This window comes from Saccoglossus kowalevskii, chromosome 5 (genome assembly GCF_978046115.1).
Source record: "Saccoglossus kowalevskii chromosome 5, keSacKowa6.1, whole genome shotgun sequence".
Classification (NCBI taxonomy): Eukaryota; Metazoa; Hemichordata; class Enteropneusta; family Harrimaniidae; genus Saccoglossus; species Saccoglossus kowalevskii.
In genome coordinates, this window is record NC_140645.1 from 15619057 (window position 1) to 15636035 (window position 16979).

Consider the following 16979-nt stretch of genomic DNA (forward strand, 5'->3'; position numbering starts at 1 on the left):
TGTTCTAGAGTCTCGTCTAAATCAAGTATCAAGGATTTCAGATTTTTGAATATTGTAACTATTCTGCCAATAATAACTACATCGTGATCATTATTCATTGTGTTTACTTAGGTTCACATACACTTCTGGTTGGAATTGACAACAATTTATACATGCGTGATGAAAGTAACAATGTAATCCCTGTACAAGATTCCAGTGGGATTATAGATATTATGGTGATGACAGATGGTTCATTGCTCGCTGTGGATACAACTAACGAGCTGGTGCGGAAAGTTACAATAGATACTCAGGGATGGCCTGAGAAAATACCGAACTCTTGTTGTGTGATTAGTGTAGACTGCATAAACAATTACTTTATTGGTGTTGGGATTGATAACCAGTTGTATATAAAAGAAACATTGAATGTTGAATGGAAAGGCCCAGTTCCAGAGAGTGGTTTTGTGACAAAGGTGATTGTACATATAGATGGACAAATTCTTCTCGGAGTGAATACAAATGGTGCAGCAGTAGTAGTTACTGGTTCTACGCCTTTCTGGCAAGATGCAGGAACCGATTACGCAGTGAAAGATTTTACCCCAAAACAAGATGGTTGTAATGAGGCAATAACGGTCGACAATCCTACATTTCAAGCAATATGTCGCAGTGAAATACTGAATGCAGCTGAGGGAATTGGTCAGTATGCAGATAGATCAGTTATGTCGTCAGTTTTGATGATATAAATTATAAAACTAGAAATGTTTGCACATGATTTAGCATCATTACAACGTAAATCACATATTCGTTTTTATTATGTTATAGAAGTCTCCCACACTACTATCAACACTCCTGGTTCATCATATCAAGCAAGTCACTATGCAACAGGAGAAATAGATCAACGCAATGTTATTGCTGTTGGCGCTGATGGTTATCTTTATACGGGAATCCCATTAGGTGGTCATGTTTACCAATACAGTGAACCAATACAGGGTTCATGTTGTGTGAAAGATGTGGCTAATCTACCTGATACCACACTTATTGGTGTTCAAGAAGACGGCAGTTTGTATGTGAAACCAAGTTTAGTGGACAGCGGGTGGATTAAAAGTACCACAGATAGTTGTTGTATTGTGAGTGTAGATGTAATGCCAGGTGGAGCAATAGTTGGAGTTGGAGTAGAAGAAGTGTTGCTCATAAGATCAAGTTTAAATGCTGAATGGGATAAAACAATTCCTACTGACCTGCGCCTTGCAAAAATAACTGTATTGCCCAACAACCTTGGTATAATTGGGATTAGTGAAAATAGTTCACTCAGTATTTTTACATTTAATGATATGTGGAAGACTCTCGAAAACGACTTAACCGATTTACCTATCACTGACCTGGCTGTCGATAAGAATGGGAATTATGGCATTTTGATTCCTGGAATGTCAGAAGGGCTAGACGGGAATAAGATTCACATAATTAGTATGACTTATGCAGATTTTCCGCAAAAAGGTATGTTCTTATCATATGATTAAGATCACTCTATTTTGCCATAGAATGGATCACACTTAAGTAACAATAATTTAAATAAAATGTGACATATATGAACTATTTTGTAGAATTCGGGAGCATTTGTCTATATAAAAATAGTGAGTGCAGAAAATATCCCCTTAAAGCCTAGGGGTCGTCCCCTGGAATCGAGTCCCAAGCGTGATTGGTACGAGCTTATAAAACAAAATTACTTAATTGGGTTGTCCACTTTTAAAGTATTTTATATAAAAGAATGCATTCCTGAAAAATGTATGACAATTAAATTTTTTGGTTGGCCGATCTACGAAGGTGAATGAGGTCCACTACATCAAGGAGCATTGTCATCACAGGGCTGTAGATTTTATGAGTATAACAATAATAACAACATTAATATCCGCTATGACAATAGTAGTGTAAATTAATGTTAAAATAGCCTGTGTAGGTAAACTTTTTATCAATATACACAGGCAAATGAAATATGTGACCTATGTAACGAAGTCAGTTTGTATAGAAAGTAGTAATACCTTCTCACAGTGGTGAATGTCAAAACAATGAAGAATACACACTGATGAAAATTAACTGTGGTGATTTTAAGGCATTAAGATATGTTTTTCAATTATTCATTTACAACTTCTTTGTTTGTTTTAGAAGCTAATTTAAGTGTCACGAGTCGATTACAGTCTACCCAGACGGCACCCACTGGTAAGTTACGTTAAACAAAATCCCTTAATACTGTATATGCATTTAAGTTGGATACTTTGGATATAAATTATGTTATTATTAGTTGGATATAAATTATTTATTACTTGTTTTATTTTTATGCAGATTACAAAAAAATAACAACTGGTAGTGGTTTCGTTGGTCAAGATAATACAGGTATTGCCGGGAGCAGCGGATCAGGTATTGAATCATTAAAATATACTACACTAATGAGAATTTGTTAAAAGGCATTACGTAATTGTTGGCTAATCTCTTCCCAAGGTACAACAGCAAAGATTATAATACCACTGATTATAGCTATTATTCTGATTGGCGGGTTTGTTGGTGTTAGGTACACCAGAAAAAAACAAGAAGAAAGAAAAGAGGAAGTTACAAAAAAGAAATCTAGTGCATCAAAATCTACTCCGGGAAATCGACAAAGACCACCAGAAGGATCCAGAAACTCAAATGGAAAAAAATAAGTTGTTGGCTAATAAACTGTATATTGCAGATTGTATATAGTTACGAGCACCAATCTTGTATTATTTGATTGCCTATAATTTTAGGAAAGCACTGATGAAATAAAACTACACAATTGACATCCATCGATTAAGTTTAATATAAAAGTGTTTATTTTTTAATTTCTCAATGTAGATTAAATAACTAAATGACAACAATTACACATACCTCTTTAATATTCAATAACTTATATTACCTAGTTTTACCAAGTGCAAGTGACAACTTGTATAGAACAAAAACAAAATATTAATAAAAAATGGATGTTTGATCTAATTATGTGCTGCTTCTTCTTCTTTTTTCTTGAAAGGATAGGACATCTATTTTTTGGCTCCCGCAATATAGCAATACTACAGTTTATGGTTTGGGTTCATTTCTTCTTGTTGTACATTGATATTTATAAAGAAACCCTGATCACAGGTAACGAATTTGTACTGTATCCACGGTAGAATATGAATAGATTTTGATGGTGACTGTGGTTTGGGGCCTGGCGTTCACCACTGCAATCCAATATGGCGGTCGACGTTGATGGCATTTCCAAGATGTCAATAAAACATTTCCTTAGATTTACAGGCATTGAAGGCGATACAGTGAACGATTGCGTTGAACGTATTACTGAATCAGTTGGCGCACAAAACATTGAAGCAGCATCAAGAATGAACAGGTCGGTGTTTGTTTTCCTAAAAAAATATGGATCGCGTGAATAAGCTATGTGTTACAGGTGTTAATGTAAACAATGCCTTTATTCAACCCGAGACATTGATCAAACCTGTTTCAAAAGTTGTCTAATCCAATGTACCATTTTTCATACCAACTTTACAACTCAACAATACTTGTATGTATATGGGAAAGTTCTTACTTCTACATTCCGCTTCATACATTTTGGCTGGCTGTGTCTACCCGATTTTTATTTCAGCTAACGTAATTCAATGCTTTAATTGCAAACAACACAAACTTATCGACACATGGGCTCATCTCCATGCCGACGATACAACCCCAAAAAATACACCTGGTGAAAACGATAACAAGGCCGCTCGCATTGATCGTATTCACATTTCAAAGAACCTTGCCACAAAAATCGTTTCTGCTATTAATGAAGACTCCTTGTCAAACTAAAAATCGCACGTGACACTCACCGCTCACATAGTCCGATATAATGGCTCAATGCTCAATTATTACACGATCAGAATTATTGTGATCTCAATGAACTCTAATGGAGGCAGTTTGCGTCTATGCATAATGTGTGTGACGAAGGCAAACTGAAAATTAAATTTCTTTCACAACAGTACAGCAAAGCCCGAACCCAGAAACTAAAAGACGCTGAACAAGCTCTTGAAAAGGAGCTGCATACGCTTGAAAATAATGACGCCACTCGTAATAACGTTCAGGGCGCCATCGTGCGGTCACTATTTAAGCAGTTGCACGAAAGTGACGCAGCAACTTCCTTCTTTTTCAACCTAGAGCAATAGAAAGTTGTGAACAAGTTCATGTCACAACTGGTAATGGGTGTCTGATCGATAACTTATGACCCTGCAGAGATTAGAAAGATAAGAAAGATAAGTAAGAATTTCTATTCATAGCTGTATAGCCCCGATGACACGTACGACGCGTCATAACACGAACTGCTAAAAGACTTACCACGAATAAACAGTGATAGCAGAAACGTCTTCGATTTGTCTATCAATTATGATAAACGAACATCGGCTGTTAATAAACTAAATAACAACACATCGCCTGGCATTGACGGTCTGCCAACCGAATTTTTTAAACAAATCTTGCCAATCATCGGGCCCTACTAGTTTGACGTTTTTACTTACTCTATCAACAAAGGCACATTGCCATCGGGCTTTATTAACCCTTATAGCAAAGAAGGGTAATAACAATTTAATCAATAACTGGCATTTTGTGTCTTTACTTTGCATGGACTACATCATTCTTACCCAAACATTGTCTATTCGCTTACGCTCTGTTCTAGCCGAAATCATACATATTGATCAAAGTTATTCTAAACATTTCTGACAATATTAATTTGTTACGTGCCAATTTGTTATGCCAATCAACAAAATAATTCCGTTAGCAATAGTCTCAATTGATCAATGAAAAGCTTTTAATTGTGTTCATCACTAGTGTCTTTTCAATACAAGATACGTGCATTTGGTTTTGGAGAAACTTTCATTAATTATATAAATACAATATACACTGACTTTGTAAGTCGCATTAAAATTAACCAAAGACTTACATCTCCGCTTAATTCTAATCGTGGTATACGACAATGTTGCTCTCTCGGGACAACTTCTTGTAGTGTGTATCGAACCCCTATTTTAGAAAATACTCACTAAAAGTGGGTTGACTTTACCAGGCTGCATTGAAGGATAATGCCACCTCTCAGCATACGCCGATTACATGGATTTCATTTTAATTGAAAGACTGAAGTACTGTTTAAAATTTATCAAAACTCATCAAATGCAAAAGTTAACGTTAATAAATCTGAAGGACAGTGGTCGGATGCATGGATAAACCTGTCGGAGAATCCTCTGGGTCTGAAATGGGACAATAAAGGGCTTACAATTTTGGGTAAATTTATTTGGAGCAAGAAGTCATTCAGCCAAAAAATTGGAATGATGTACAACAAACTACAGCACTGGGGATTTGCGAAAGCACTTTCTTACTCTGGTCGGGTACTGGTCATCAATCAATGTTGTGCATCCACACTGTATCGCCCCCGCCCCAAGATCTGGTCGAATCGCTGCAAAAAACGTTCAACGACTTTATGTGGGATGGTAAACACTGGGTGGCTCTTGAAATTATCTACCAACCTCAGATAGAGGGCGGGCTCGGGCTCATTCACATTGAATCCTGGATTAAAGCAACCTCATGCACTGAGTGGAGAGGACATCAGTATACAAGGACGCAAAACATATTTCTGACCAACATGGTTAGTGTTATCAACGAAAAACATTGCTGCACCTTGGTGACAAGATGGGTTTTGTAAATTCTCGGTATTACACATTTAGGTTTCAATTTATACAAATAGTTAATCAATGTCACCATCTTGCTGTATTGTGCATGAACATAATATTGTACTTTGTATTATGCTGTGGTATCCTTTATGTACCACTGAGAAGTACTATTGCAGTGAAATCATAATTCCTTGTGCCAGTGTGCCAAGGGTTGTTATGTTTAGTAGGCGATGTGTTCTCAGTTGTATATAAAAGTCATTAAGTATATGTTTATTGTATTTGATGAACCCCGGTTGATTCATGTTATATTAGTTTTGAATTTTATATACAAAGTATTCAATTAATTAATACTGAAAACTTCAGTATTGATTAAAGAAACAAATAAAGTCAGATGATCATAATAAACTTCTATATGAAATGTTGCTAGCATTCAATATTCAATGACCATAGTTGGCTTCAATGTGAGTTTTTATTGATGATTGATGACATTAGTACATGTAAAAATCATCGCACCTTCATTTAGGTTTAAGGATATGCTGAACTAATTTTTAAGCCGATCTTCATTCCATTTTAAACAACAATGTTACATCTGGTTTCGTATGGTAACACTTTAATTACACATGCGCGATCTACCAATTTATTCTCAAGTTAGTCAGCTTTCCCTAATTGATCATGATCAGATAAAAATGGTTTGTCCAAAGTGCAGTTCCGCATTTCCGCAATTATAACAGGGCAGCATGAGAAATTAGTTTGAAAACATTACCTGCTATGTAAACAAAGATGTGTCAATCCTGAGAATCCAGTTACATCATCTACTATGAGAAACTAAATTTGAACTCACAAGCACGACTGTGGCGACTGTGAATGTTGTATGTATATTTAAAACCTTGTTGTCTTTTTGGTCTGTATTTGGTTTTTCGACCTTAAAGACTTTAGTCTAAAACAGAAATCATAAATAATTCTAACTGGCCTCACATACAAAGGTTACTTTTTAAGGGTCGTTGGAGTTATGGTCTTTGGAGATTGACAGGGCAATGAACAATTCATTTTAATATTTAATGGTCAATAAGTTCAGATAACACTTATCATATAACCTGTTTATATTTTGTTATCATACAAAAAATCTAAAATTTGAATTCCGGAACATTTCATACTTAATTAATGTTGTTATTCGTTATGAAGCTATTAACATTTCACCTAAAATTTTCTGTGTGCTAAAAGCCAGAAATAATCAAGAACAATAACTGTACTGTATTAGTCGTAAATCATTATGCAGAACATCAGTCCAGGAACAATAACCTTGGGCGTATTTATTCATGCATCACTTTACATGTGGCAAGACATGTGTTTATGTTATGAGTTATCTGGTTATGTAGTATCATCACCCAAAAGTAAGAATGAAGTTAAAAAATACACAAGCCTAACAAATGAATAATTGTTTCCATTAATCTAACATATATTTTTAGTTCAGTGACCAAGAACTGTGTACCATACATTGTTTAGAGGCTATAAACGGCACACGAGGGTACTTGGTAACGGATATAAGACCTCTCGGGGGGGAAATTAGCATATTTGGCGGGAAATAATCACAGAGCGCAGATATGTTAAGAGTTTCTAGTGGGTTACAAGGGACACACGGTAAATGTTAATTTAATCTGTTTAATTCGTTTAAAAGATTCCTCTCATTAGTAAATAGCGCCCTCACTCAACAATATTTAGAATGAGTGGTTGGTCAAAAGTTTGATGAGTCAGGTGCATCTATTGGCTAAGCTTGTTGTACATAGATGCAAATGAGTATAGGAACCATTAATGCTGTAGGGTGTACTGGGAGGGGTGGAGGATTTCATGTTTGTAATGACTGGTTGTAATGCGGTATCTTGTTGTTTTCAAGATGCAGTCTTGGTTGTTCAATTGTGGCTAAAATTTGTGTGGTGGGTGGAAGACGTGTTTATTGTTTGTTGAGTCATTGTTTAGACACCCTGCAGCTTGAAATGGTATGGTCCAAATCCAAATTCGTGGTGTTGAATATCTGTGCGATTCTGTTTATTGATTTACTGTTGTAGATCCTGAGAACTAGCCATTGAATATGGTGTCGGGAATAAATGGTTTTCTGAACAAGCTTTATTAATTATTGCTGGCAATATTCCAGTATGAATTGGGAGCAAACTGTGACACCAAATCTAGTCGTTGTATTGTTATGCTTCTAAAATATTTTTTTTATACAAAATAAATTAAATAGAAATATTATGTGTATTTTTGTATGTGGAAACATGGCTTGCCCACTAAAAAATATAAAGAAGTGTGGTCTGCAGTTCTTTTTTTTAATTTTTTTTATTTGTGAAAAAAACTAGAGTGTAAACAATAAAACACTCACAGTGCAAGGCTAGTTCACCAACATGGTACATGGTTTAGTGACTACCTCTTATATTTTAAAATCTTAAATTTTTTTTATTTGGGAAGGTTCTTCTATAAAAATAGAACAGATATATAGATATATATACTAATAAATATGGAATAGCTGAGATTATATTCAAACAATTACTTGATGAAATGTTATCATTACTTACGACCCTACGACATACTTGACTTCGGAGTACATAAACATAAAACAATTAAACAAATGACTAAATAAATGATGTCGTTATGAGCAGCAATCTACATTATCTGATTAATCAGTCGAACTTATTACAGATGGAAATACACACACATATACTAATATATAATTTCATACAACCATATTTCACAAGTTTTTATGAGTGATTGGCAATTTATAAAATGAGAAGAATAACAAATATATACTCATTTAAACAAACATATAATGACAATGACGTTTAATCTTATATTGTAATAATGTATTATTTCAATCGATCAAAAATTTCACAACTCTCCTGGAATTACAAAAAGATAAAAATACAATACAATATACTATATTGTCATATTGTGTATATTATTTTCAATGATGACAAAATAAGCCCATGCGACACTGTTTCTATATTGTATATCGTCATGAAACCGTGTATATTTATATTTAAACAAAAACAAGGTTTGTGTAGTCTTGGGTTCTATAATACTTGAACAAATATATGTTTTTAGTGACATTAGTGTTATTGCAACTTAGTAATAAATATATTTTTGTATGATTTAAAAGTATCGAACAATTATACATACTTACTGAATATTATTCATAGGTCTCATAACACGTTGGAACTAATGACATTGTTATATTGATATAGTCTTGAATTCTGATTGAAACACTGCGTGTAAATGATATTACAAGGATACGCCCTGCTCGAGTTTCACAAAATGCATATGCCTTGCTGTCAAATAATAGCTCGAGCTAACTAACCTTTTATAATCATAGTGTTGAATTCGTGATGGTAAAAACCATGAATGAAAAGTAATTATTCCAGTTACAATACAACATGTTTTTTTTTAATCTAGCTATCTGGTTGAAACAGGTAGTGTATCTGACACTAGAAATCTGTAATCCAGCCCTAATATTGCATATACCTTTTTGTCAATTTAGTTCGATCTAACGGTTCCCTTTATCATAGTTGCGAATCGTGACAGTAAAAATCGTGAATGTAAATATTCACATTGATTGTCATTGTTGGAGAAAACAATGCTGAATACGATTTTGAAGTAGATGTAATTGCGAAAACAATAAATAATACTGAGAAGAACCATGCTTGTATTTACTGAAAGTGAGAGCCAACAACAGAATAAGAGGAAAAGCTTAGCTGTGCTCACCTACCTGCTGGTAACAATAACATCAAATACCAATTTAATCACTGGTATTTTATTCAGTTCTTATATGTCGTATCGTTTCCTCGTCTACAAGTATGGTTTATTGAATGGATTAACTAATTTGCAGTGGTGAATTGGTCATGCATATCTGTGAGTGACTGATATGTTGTTTCAGGCTTAATAACTGATGCATTTTACTTTCACATTATTTATTGCATTTCGACAAAAATTCTCAGAAAAAAGTAACACTTGTTACGAAGTATTGACTTTTCGTTTTGCATTATATTTACGTTAGTTTGTATATAAGTCATTTATAGACACATGTCGTGTTATGCAGGCTTGTTATAAAAGTTATTGTATTTTTTTAAATACCGTTAATGGAATAGTAGTAACCCACAGGGCAAATCTGTATCATAGTGTACACGTTTGATGCATGCATGGACGATGCTACTCTCTGTGTTTTAGGGTACTTGCTCAAGGCTTTACCACATCAAAACTAACCGAAATCATTTGCTTTTGTGTACTAGTATTGATATTCGAGTACAAAATCAAGAACATGCACTACGTGGTCGTAAAATTATTACGCCTACAATGTGTAAATGTTAGGTTATGCAAATACAAATAAAAATCTACATAAATAGTCACAATAAAACTCAAGAAATGGTGAAAATATTTTTATAATTATCACACAGTATCTTATCTGCATCATTACATTGTAGTGTAATCCATGAAAATGTGATTCGCGAATTGCTAAGTTACACATAGCTACCTGATGTGAACGGCTATGTTGTAGCGTATTTTTTTTGTGTGCGGGTATGTTATAATAATACTATGAAAGATTCGTTTGTGTATTTAGAAAAATGATTATTCCAAATGTTTATGCATCATATAGAAACTATTTCCCCTGTTAATTTTTATGAAACCGACTATTTAATAAAGCTAAACAAATATCACCAACCCTTTTCACAGGCTATAATCGAATAACCTATTCATGTGATAAGTAATTCATAACATTATATTTGCCAATTAAATTCACTATAACTCACTGTAACACCTACTACTCATTATTTTATTTATTTGCAACGATAAACATTCATTATTAATATTACACTTCACGGAATAATCCAATACTAATAACGTTGATTTTTTTAAACAGTATAATCATTGTTGATGTATTTAGTCGGCGATGAAATAACATCAAAGAAATCAAATATCATATAAATTACAAGATATTTGGGTGTGGCCGTTGTTGTACGCTTGAGGGTGTCATTTATTATCATTATTGTAAAGACATTGTGCCACCAACCTATACAAGCATCTGTTGTTGTCCTACCAGCCCTATAGAATTGTTCATTGACCAGATATGGTTCAACAATTCAGAACATGTTTATTAGGGTTATTGTGTGCATACACAATAAATAATTACAGATACAGCTATGCAGCCGACTTTGTATAAATTAAAAGTGGTGGTGGACGTAAGAGGACGTACATTTGTATACTTATGCGTTTACATTCAATTATATTCGCGTGAGATCTAAACTGAATTAACAATTGATTCATCTGAAATGTGTATGATTTGTGATTTCAGATTATGTTATTAATCATATTCACACTGTGGCATACTGATCAAAATATGATGTGACAATGGTATATAATTACAATAATAATAATATGGTTTTTTTTTCAATATCCAATGTTTCTCTGGACAGCATAAATCATTCATTTGATATCACTATTTGCTATGTAAACAAATGTTGAGCATTCATATATCTGATCTTTTATGTAGTTATTCAAAATCCAAGTTAAAACAAATGTCCGCCATGAACCAATCAAAAATTAAATCATAGATTCACAACTCTCATACAATCACAAATGTACAAAAAACAATACAATCTTGCGATATTGCGCATATCATTTTCAATGTTGAAAAAATCGTTCATATATTTTGTTATTGTAGACCCGGATATGTGTGAATTATTGATTTTTCTTATTAATGTTCATAGATCGAACAAAACGTTTGAACTAAGAACATTGTTATATTGATGCAGTAGTAAACCTACAGATTGTATGTTACTGATATAATCAGGATACGCCCTTCTCGAGTTTTAGGAAATTTGCATATACCTTCAATTTACCTCGAGCAAACGGTTCTCTTTATCATAGTTGCGAAATCGTTATGGTAGAAACCATGAATGTAATTATTCCAGGTAAGTGCCATGATTGCCATTGTTACATTTAAAAACCTCGACTATAATCGGTAATATTTCCGATTTCGAAGTAGAGGTAAGAGGACAAATAATAATTAATGCAGAGATGAGCTGTAATTTTAATTCTTGAAATTTAAAGTCATTATTAGAATTAGAGAGGTTAAGTTGTTTAATTATAATAATGTAGCTATAAGCATTGCAAAAACTATGACGTGTTTTTATTTCACTAAATGCGGACAGTTGTATGTATAATGCAAGAGAATGTACTCTCCGAACTTACTTGCTTAATAACTGTCTTCTATTTAAAAATAAGGTGCCAGATGGGTATACATTCTGCGATAGTCATGGAACTGTTAGCTGTGCTCACCTACCTGCTGGTAACAATAACATCAAATTCCAATCCAATAACTGGTATTTTATTCAGTTCTTATATGTCGTATCGTTTCTCCGTCTACGTGTATTGTTTATTGAATGTATCAATGAACACGCACTACGTATTTACATTTGAATATAATTTCGCAGTGGTGAATGCATATCTGTGAGTGACTTGGCGTTCTTTTGACCTGAATAATCGAACCGTTCGACTATCACAATAATTGATGCATTTTGAGTAAAATGCCAAGACAACATTTGTTATTGTCTTATATTTTGTATTATATTTATGCCAGTTTGTATACAAGTCATTTCATAAACATACGTATGTCAATACGTATCTTCTATGTATGCTTTGCTCATATTGTAATGCCGGCATTTGAAAAAGTCTGCAGCTTCATCTGCTGTTGAATTTCCCAAGTTAATATAAGCATACTCGACCATCTCCAATATGACACGGGAAATGTAAGCTGACGTGAAAATTGGACACTACATGAACCGAATGAGCAAGAGAGAACTATCCCTACCTAATCTTGTAGTAAAACATATCAGAAATAATTTACAATGAATATAATTAACAATCATAACTATTCTTTAATGTATTGGGTTTTTCTCTTCTTCTTTTATTTGTTTTTGTTTCGGAGTATTTTTTTATGATGAAATATGTAATAATTGTGACTGATGCCAGAATTGAATTTCATCTCATTTAATGTACGGGGATTACAGGGACATAAAAAACGAATGAAAATGTTTAGCTGGATTAGGAACTTGAAAGCTGATATTCTTCTTCTTCAAGAAACGCATAGTCTGGGAACAAATTATCAATTGTGGTGTTCACAGATCAGAGGTAATGTGATATTTTCTAACTGGACGGGGGTTCAATGGGTGTCATAATAATTATTGGAAACATAGAATACGAGGTGAATAGTTTTATTAGGGATTCTGAGAATCGTTTACTAATTATTCAGATAACCATTGAAGTTAATAATTTTCTTATTATAAATACATATGTTATGAATTACGAATTTTACACGAAATGAATATTACGCCTGATACTCAAATAATTTGGGGAGGTGACCATAATTATGCATTGAATATTGTTTTCAATCGTAAAGGTGGCAACCCAAGAGTATGGCGGCGATCATTAGATTGGTATAAGGAACAATTGGAGACATTTCTCCCCGTTGATATCTGATATATCCAAAATCCAAATCTGATTATGTTTTGGTTATTGCAATCCTCTGTGTTATCCTCTACAATGAAACCAGGACTGGGGTCAGATCATTTGGCAATAACTCTCTCCATAGAAAAATCTAAACGAGGGCCCCTATATTGGAAATTTAATTCTATGATAGCGAGTATATCAAACAAATCACATACACTTTCCCATTATGGTCACAAGAATACAACAATCTGAGAAATCCGCTTTTAATTTGGAATTCAATGAAATTTCGTATAAGGGATCTTACGATTACCCATTCAAAGAAAAAAGCTGCAGAAAAAAGAAGAAGATTCAGAAACTAAGTATTGAAATACTAGTCTTGGAATTGTAATTTAATTCGAATCCATCGAAACAGCTGTTAAATAGGCTGGAAAGAAAAAGAAAATCACGAGAAGAAGAACATGACTATATAACTGAAGGATGTATAATTAGGTCGAGAGTCGATTGCCACGAAATGAGGGGAAAACTAAAATATTTTCTTGGCCTAGAAAAGGCTAATTAGACTAAAATTCAGATAAATAATTTAATTGATAAAACAGGGAATATAATACACGGGGAAAAGAATATTTTATCAAAAGTCGAGAAATTTTATTCAGAAATGTTCCGATCAAAAGTTGTGACTAATAATACAAACCTGGATAAAATGTGGAACCCTGAGTCTTTCCCATTTAAAAGAATCCGACAAAAATCTTTGTGAGGGTCCAATCACATTGAATGAATCTTACAAGGCTCTGCAAAAAATTCAAAATAATAAAACACCGGGGAATGAGGTCTTAGTGCAAAATTTTATAAAACATTTTGGGCTTTGGTGGGTCCCTGTTTGGTGAAAGCATTTAATTATGGTTATGGGATGGGTAAAATATCAAATACACAAAGACAAGCAGTGATATCACTACTCCCTAAAGAACCTCAGATTTATTAAAAAAATACGCCCCATATCTCTGTTAAATTTGGATTATAAGATTGCGACTAAATGTGTTGCCTTGAAAGTGGAGAAAGTTTTGCCTTATTTCTGAACTATTTGGTGACTGTGCACGTCTTATAAACAATCTTATGAACTACATAAAAGACAGGAATGAATCTGGAATTTTATTTTGCATTGATTTTGAAAAGGCATTTGACTCTTCGGAATGGCAAAATATTGTTGCTGTTCTAAAGAAATATAATTTTGGGGAATTATTTATTCATTGTTTCTAAGGCTTTTTAAATGGGTATTTTGACATGAATCGAGGTGTAAGACAAGGTGACCCTTTATCCCCTGCGACTACAAGTTTAGAATCATTGCTAAATGCTATATACGTGAAAGTAATAAAATAATTGGTATTCAGATTGGTCCAAATTAAGTGAAATACACTGCTTATACAGGTGATCTCACCATATTTGTTCGAGACTTGGCCGCTGCTACGGAACTATTTAGCAAATTGGATTCTTTTAGAACTGTATCTGGGCTGAAGGTAAATGCGCATAAAACGGAAGCAATGTGGATAGGTAGCGACGAACATTTAAAATTAAAATGGTGTTCAGACTGTGTTAAAATTGTTGGTATATATTTTTCACATAACGATGATCTTGCGACTTCCATGAATTGTGAAAATTGTGTCATTTGGAAAGCTTTTAATTTTTTGTGTTCGTCGTGGCATGTCTTTACTCAGTAAAATACAAGTTAATAGTTCTTTAACTATTTCTAAACTCCTGTATACTTTTAACCTTATTTCCGTGCCTAAATCAGTATTAATTAAACTTAAATCGATGTTTTATAATTCCCTCTGGAACGGTCCTAATAGGATCGCCAGAAACACTGTGATTGGTAATATGTTAATAGGGGTGGCTATGCCGGATTTACTGAGCATGTATTTTGGAGCAGAAGCAAGTTGGGTTAAAAAGTTTTTTGATAAAAATTACCACCCATAGAAACAGGTTTTCGATTGGTATCTTAGTTCAGTAGGTGGAGCAAATTTGTTGTTCCAGTGTAATTTCAATAGTCGGTTCTTCATGCATGGTCGTCAGGAAATTTACATAAACCCCTAGAAAATCTTCAAGAAATCGCAAGCGAGATTATTTGGAGAATCGAAATATTACTATTCAAGGAAAATCTATCTTTTTAGAGAATTACATGACATAGGTATAGTTTATATTATAGATTTATGTGATAAAAATGATAAAATTCCTTCTTGGGATCTATTGGTTAATCGTTTGGAAGGCATGGCAATTTTTTTTTAAATGGTTTGGACTTGGCATATTAAATGTTCTTATGTTGTTAGGCCCACTCTTCCATTAAGTGTTCCTAGTGATGGTAAAATTATAGTATTAGCAAAATGTCTACGAGAATATTTACCCAAATACAAGTTACAAGGAAATCCCCCCCCCCCCCCGCGAAAAGCGAACTATACTACCAAAATTTGTTTCCTATATTATAACCTTTGACTGGAAAAATGTGTATTCCCTTCCTTACAAGGTTACAATAAAAACCAAGGCACGTGCGTTTTATTGTGAAGTTTTGAGAAATACTGTATATATTAATTCAATTTTTATTTAAAATGTCTTCAACTAGATGCCAAGCTACCTTACACGGTTTCATAGTATTACAACATTTAGTGTTGAATATTTCGAAAACTGAAAAATACATTGTAACTCGTAAAAATACGTTAATATGTTAAATATGTTAATAAATGGGGTGATTTTACAGTTGAATAAGTACAATTTTATGTTCTTTACTTTACTTTACTCTGATAATGTGTTGTTTTTGTAATTGTATTTCTTTTTCTTATGTTATTTTAATAAATAAATAACAAAATAATATATATATACTATAAACCTTTAAACTAAATCTTGATATGCACAAATTATTAACGAAAATACAACAATTAAATTTTGTCTTATTGGATTGGTTTATAAAACCAATGGGAAAGCTGCCTACAGTCACAAGTCGTCAATAAAAGTAATATTTTTCATTGGTCAATTAGCAATTGGCAATATAATGGGCATGTAATATGAAGAATATGTGCGTATCAAACATTTATACACGTGTAATGGACAGATTGTACAATATTCAACGATATTTGCATATTGAAATTGAATGCTGTAAATGTTTTGGAAAGTGCGTACATTTTTAAAAAAATCTCCAACTAAATACTTAAAATTATATTTGATCCATGCTTAAGACATTGTTCTAATTTGCTTGATCTAAAGCAAAACGTTGCCATACATCGCCCAGTATTACTGACTATTTTAACATGACAAGCTGATCTACAATTCTAACAAATTGTAATTTGATTGGTCCGCATGAAGAGAAACCATTCCTGAAAATGGATTTTACAAACGTTCATCAATAGCCGTTGTGGCTGTAAATGAAATATCATTGCTCGTGTAGCTTGTTTGGGATCTATTAACCCAGTCATACACTTGGTCAAAACTAACACATAAATATATCCACCAGCACCAACAATTACATGGCCGAATTAGGATTAGGATTAGTATTGCACGTGTACATTATTGTTTTGAGTATTTGATAGGAGAAGATCGACATTAACCAATTACAGTCAATGTTATACATTTTGTTCAGGCTACAATGTAATCAATGCTTTGTGAAACATTTTTAAGACAACAATAAAATAAGACAGAAATTATTTTTAATCTATCAAATATTTGTGTATTTTAACCCACATACATTACGAATGACTGCTGTGTGATCGAACATGGCTTGAGGTCTGTGAGTGTCAACCTTTCCAGGAGGGAAAACAACAACAGTGACTTTTAATGTTCGGGTTG

The 16979-nt window shown here is 33.3% G+C and overlaps 1 protein-coding gene across 1 annotated transcript; it reads left to right on the forward strand.

Annotated features, from left to right (window-relative positions):
• Positions 1-734: 734 nt before the first annotated feature.
• On the forward strand, positions 735-2952 carry LOC146745809 (uncharacterized). Its single transcript, XM_085498745.1, has 4 exons — positions 735-1470; positions 2137-2190; positions 2314-2388; positions 2470-2952. Exons 1-4 carry the CDS (start codon positions 735-737, stop codon positions 2667-2669), a joined length of 1065 nt encoding a protein of 354 aa, XP_085354871.1. The 3' UTR covers positions 2670-2952.
• The last annotated feature ends 14027 nt before the right edge of the window (positions 2953-16979 follow it).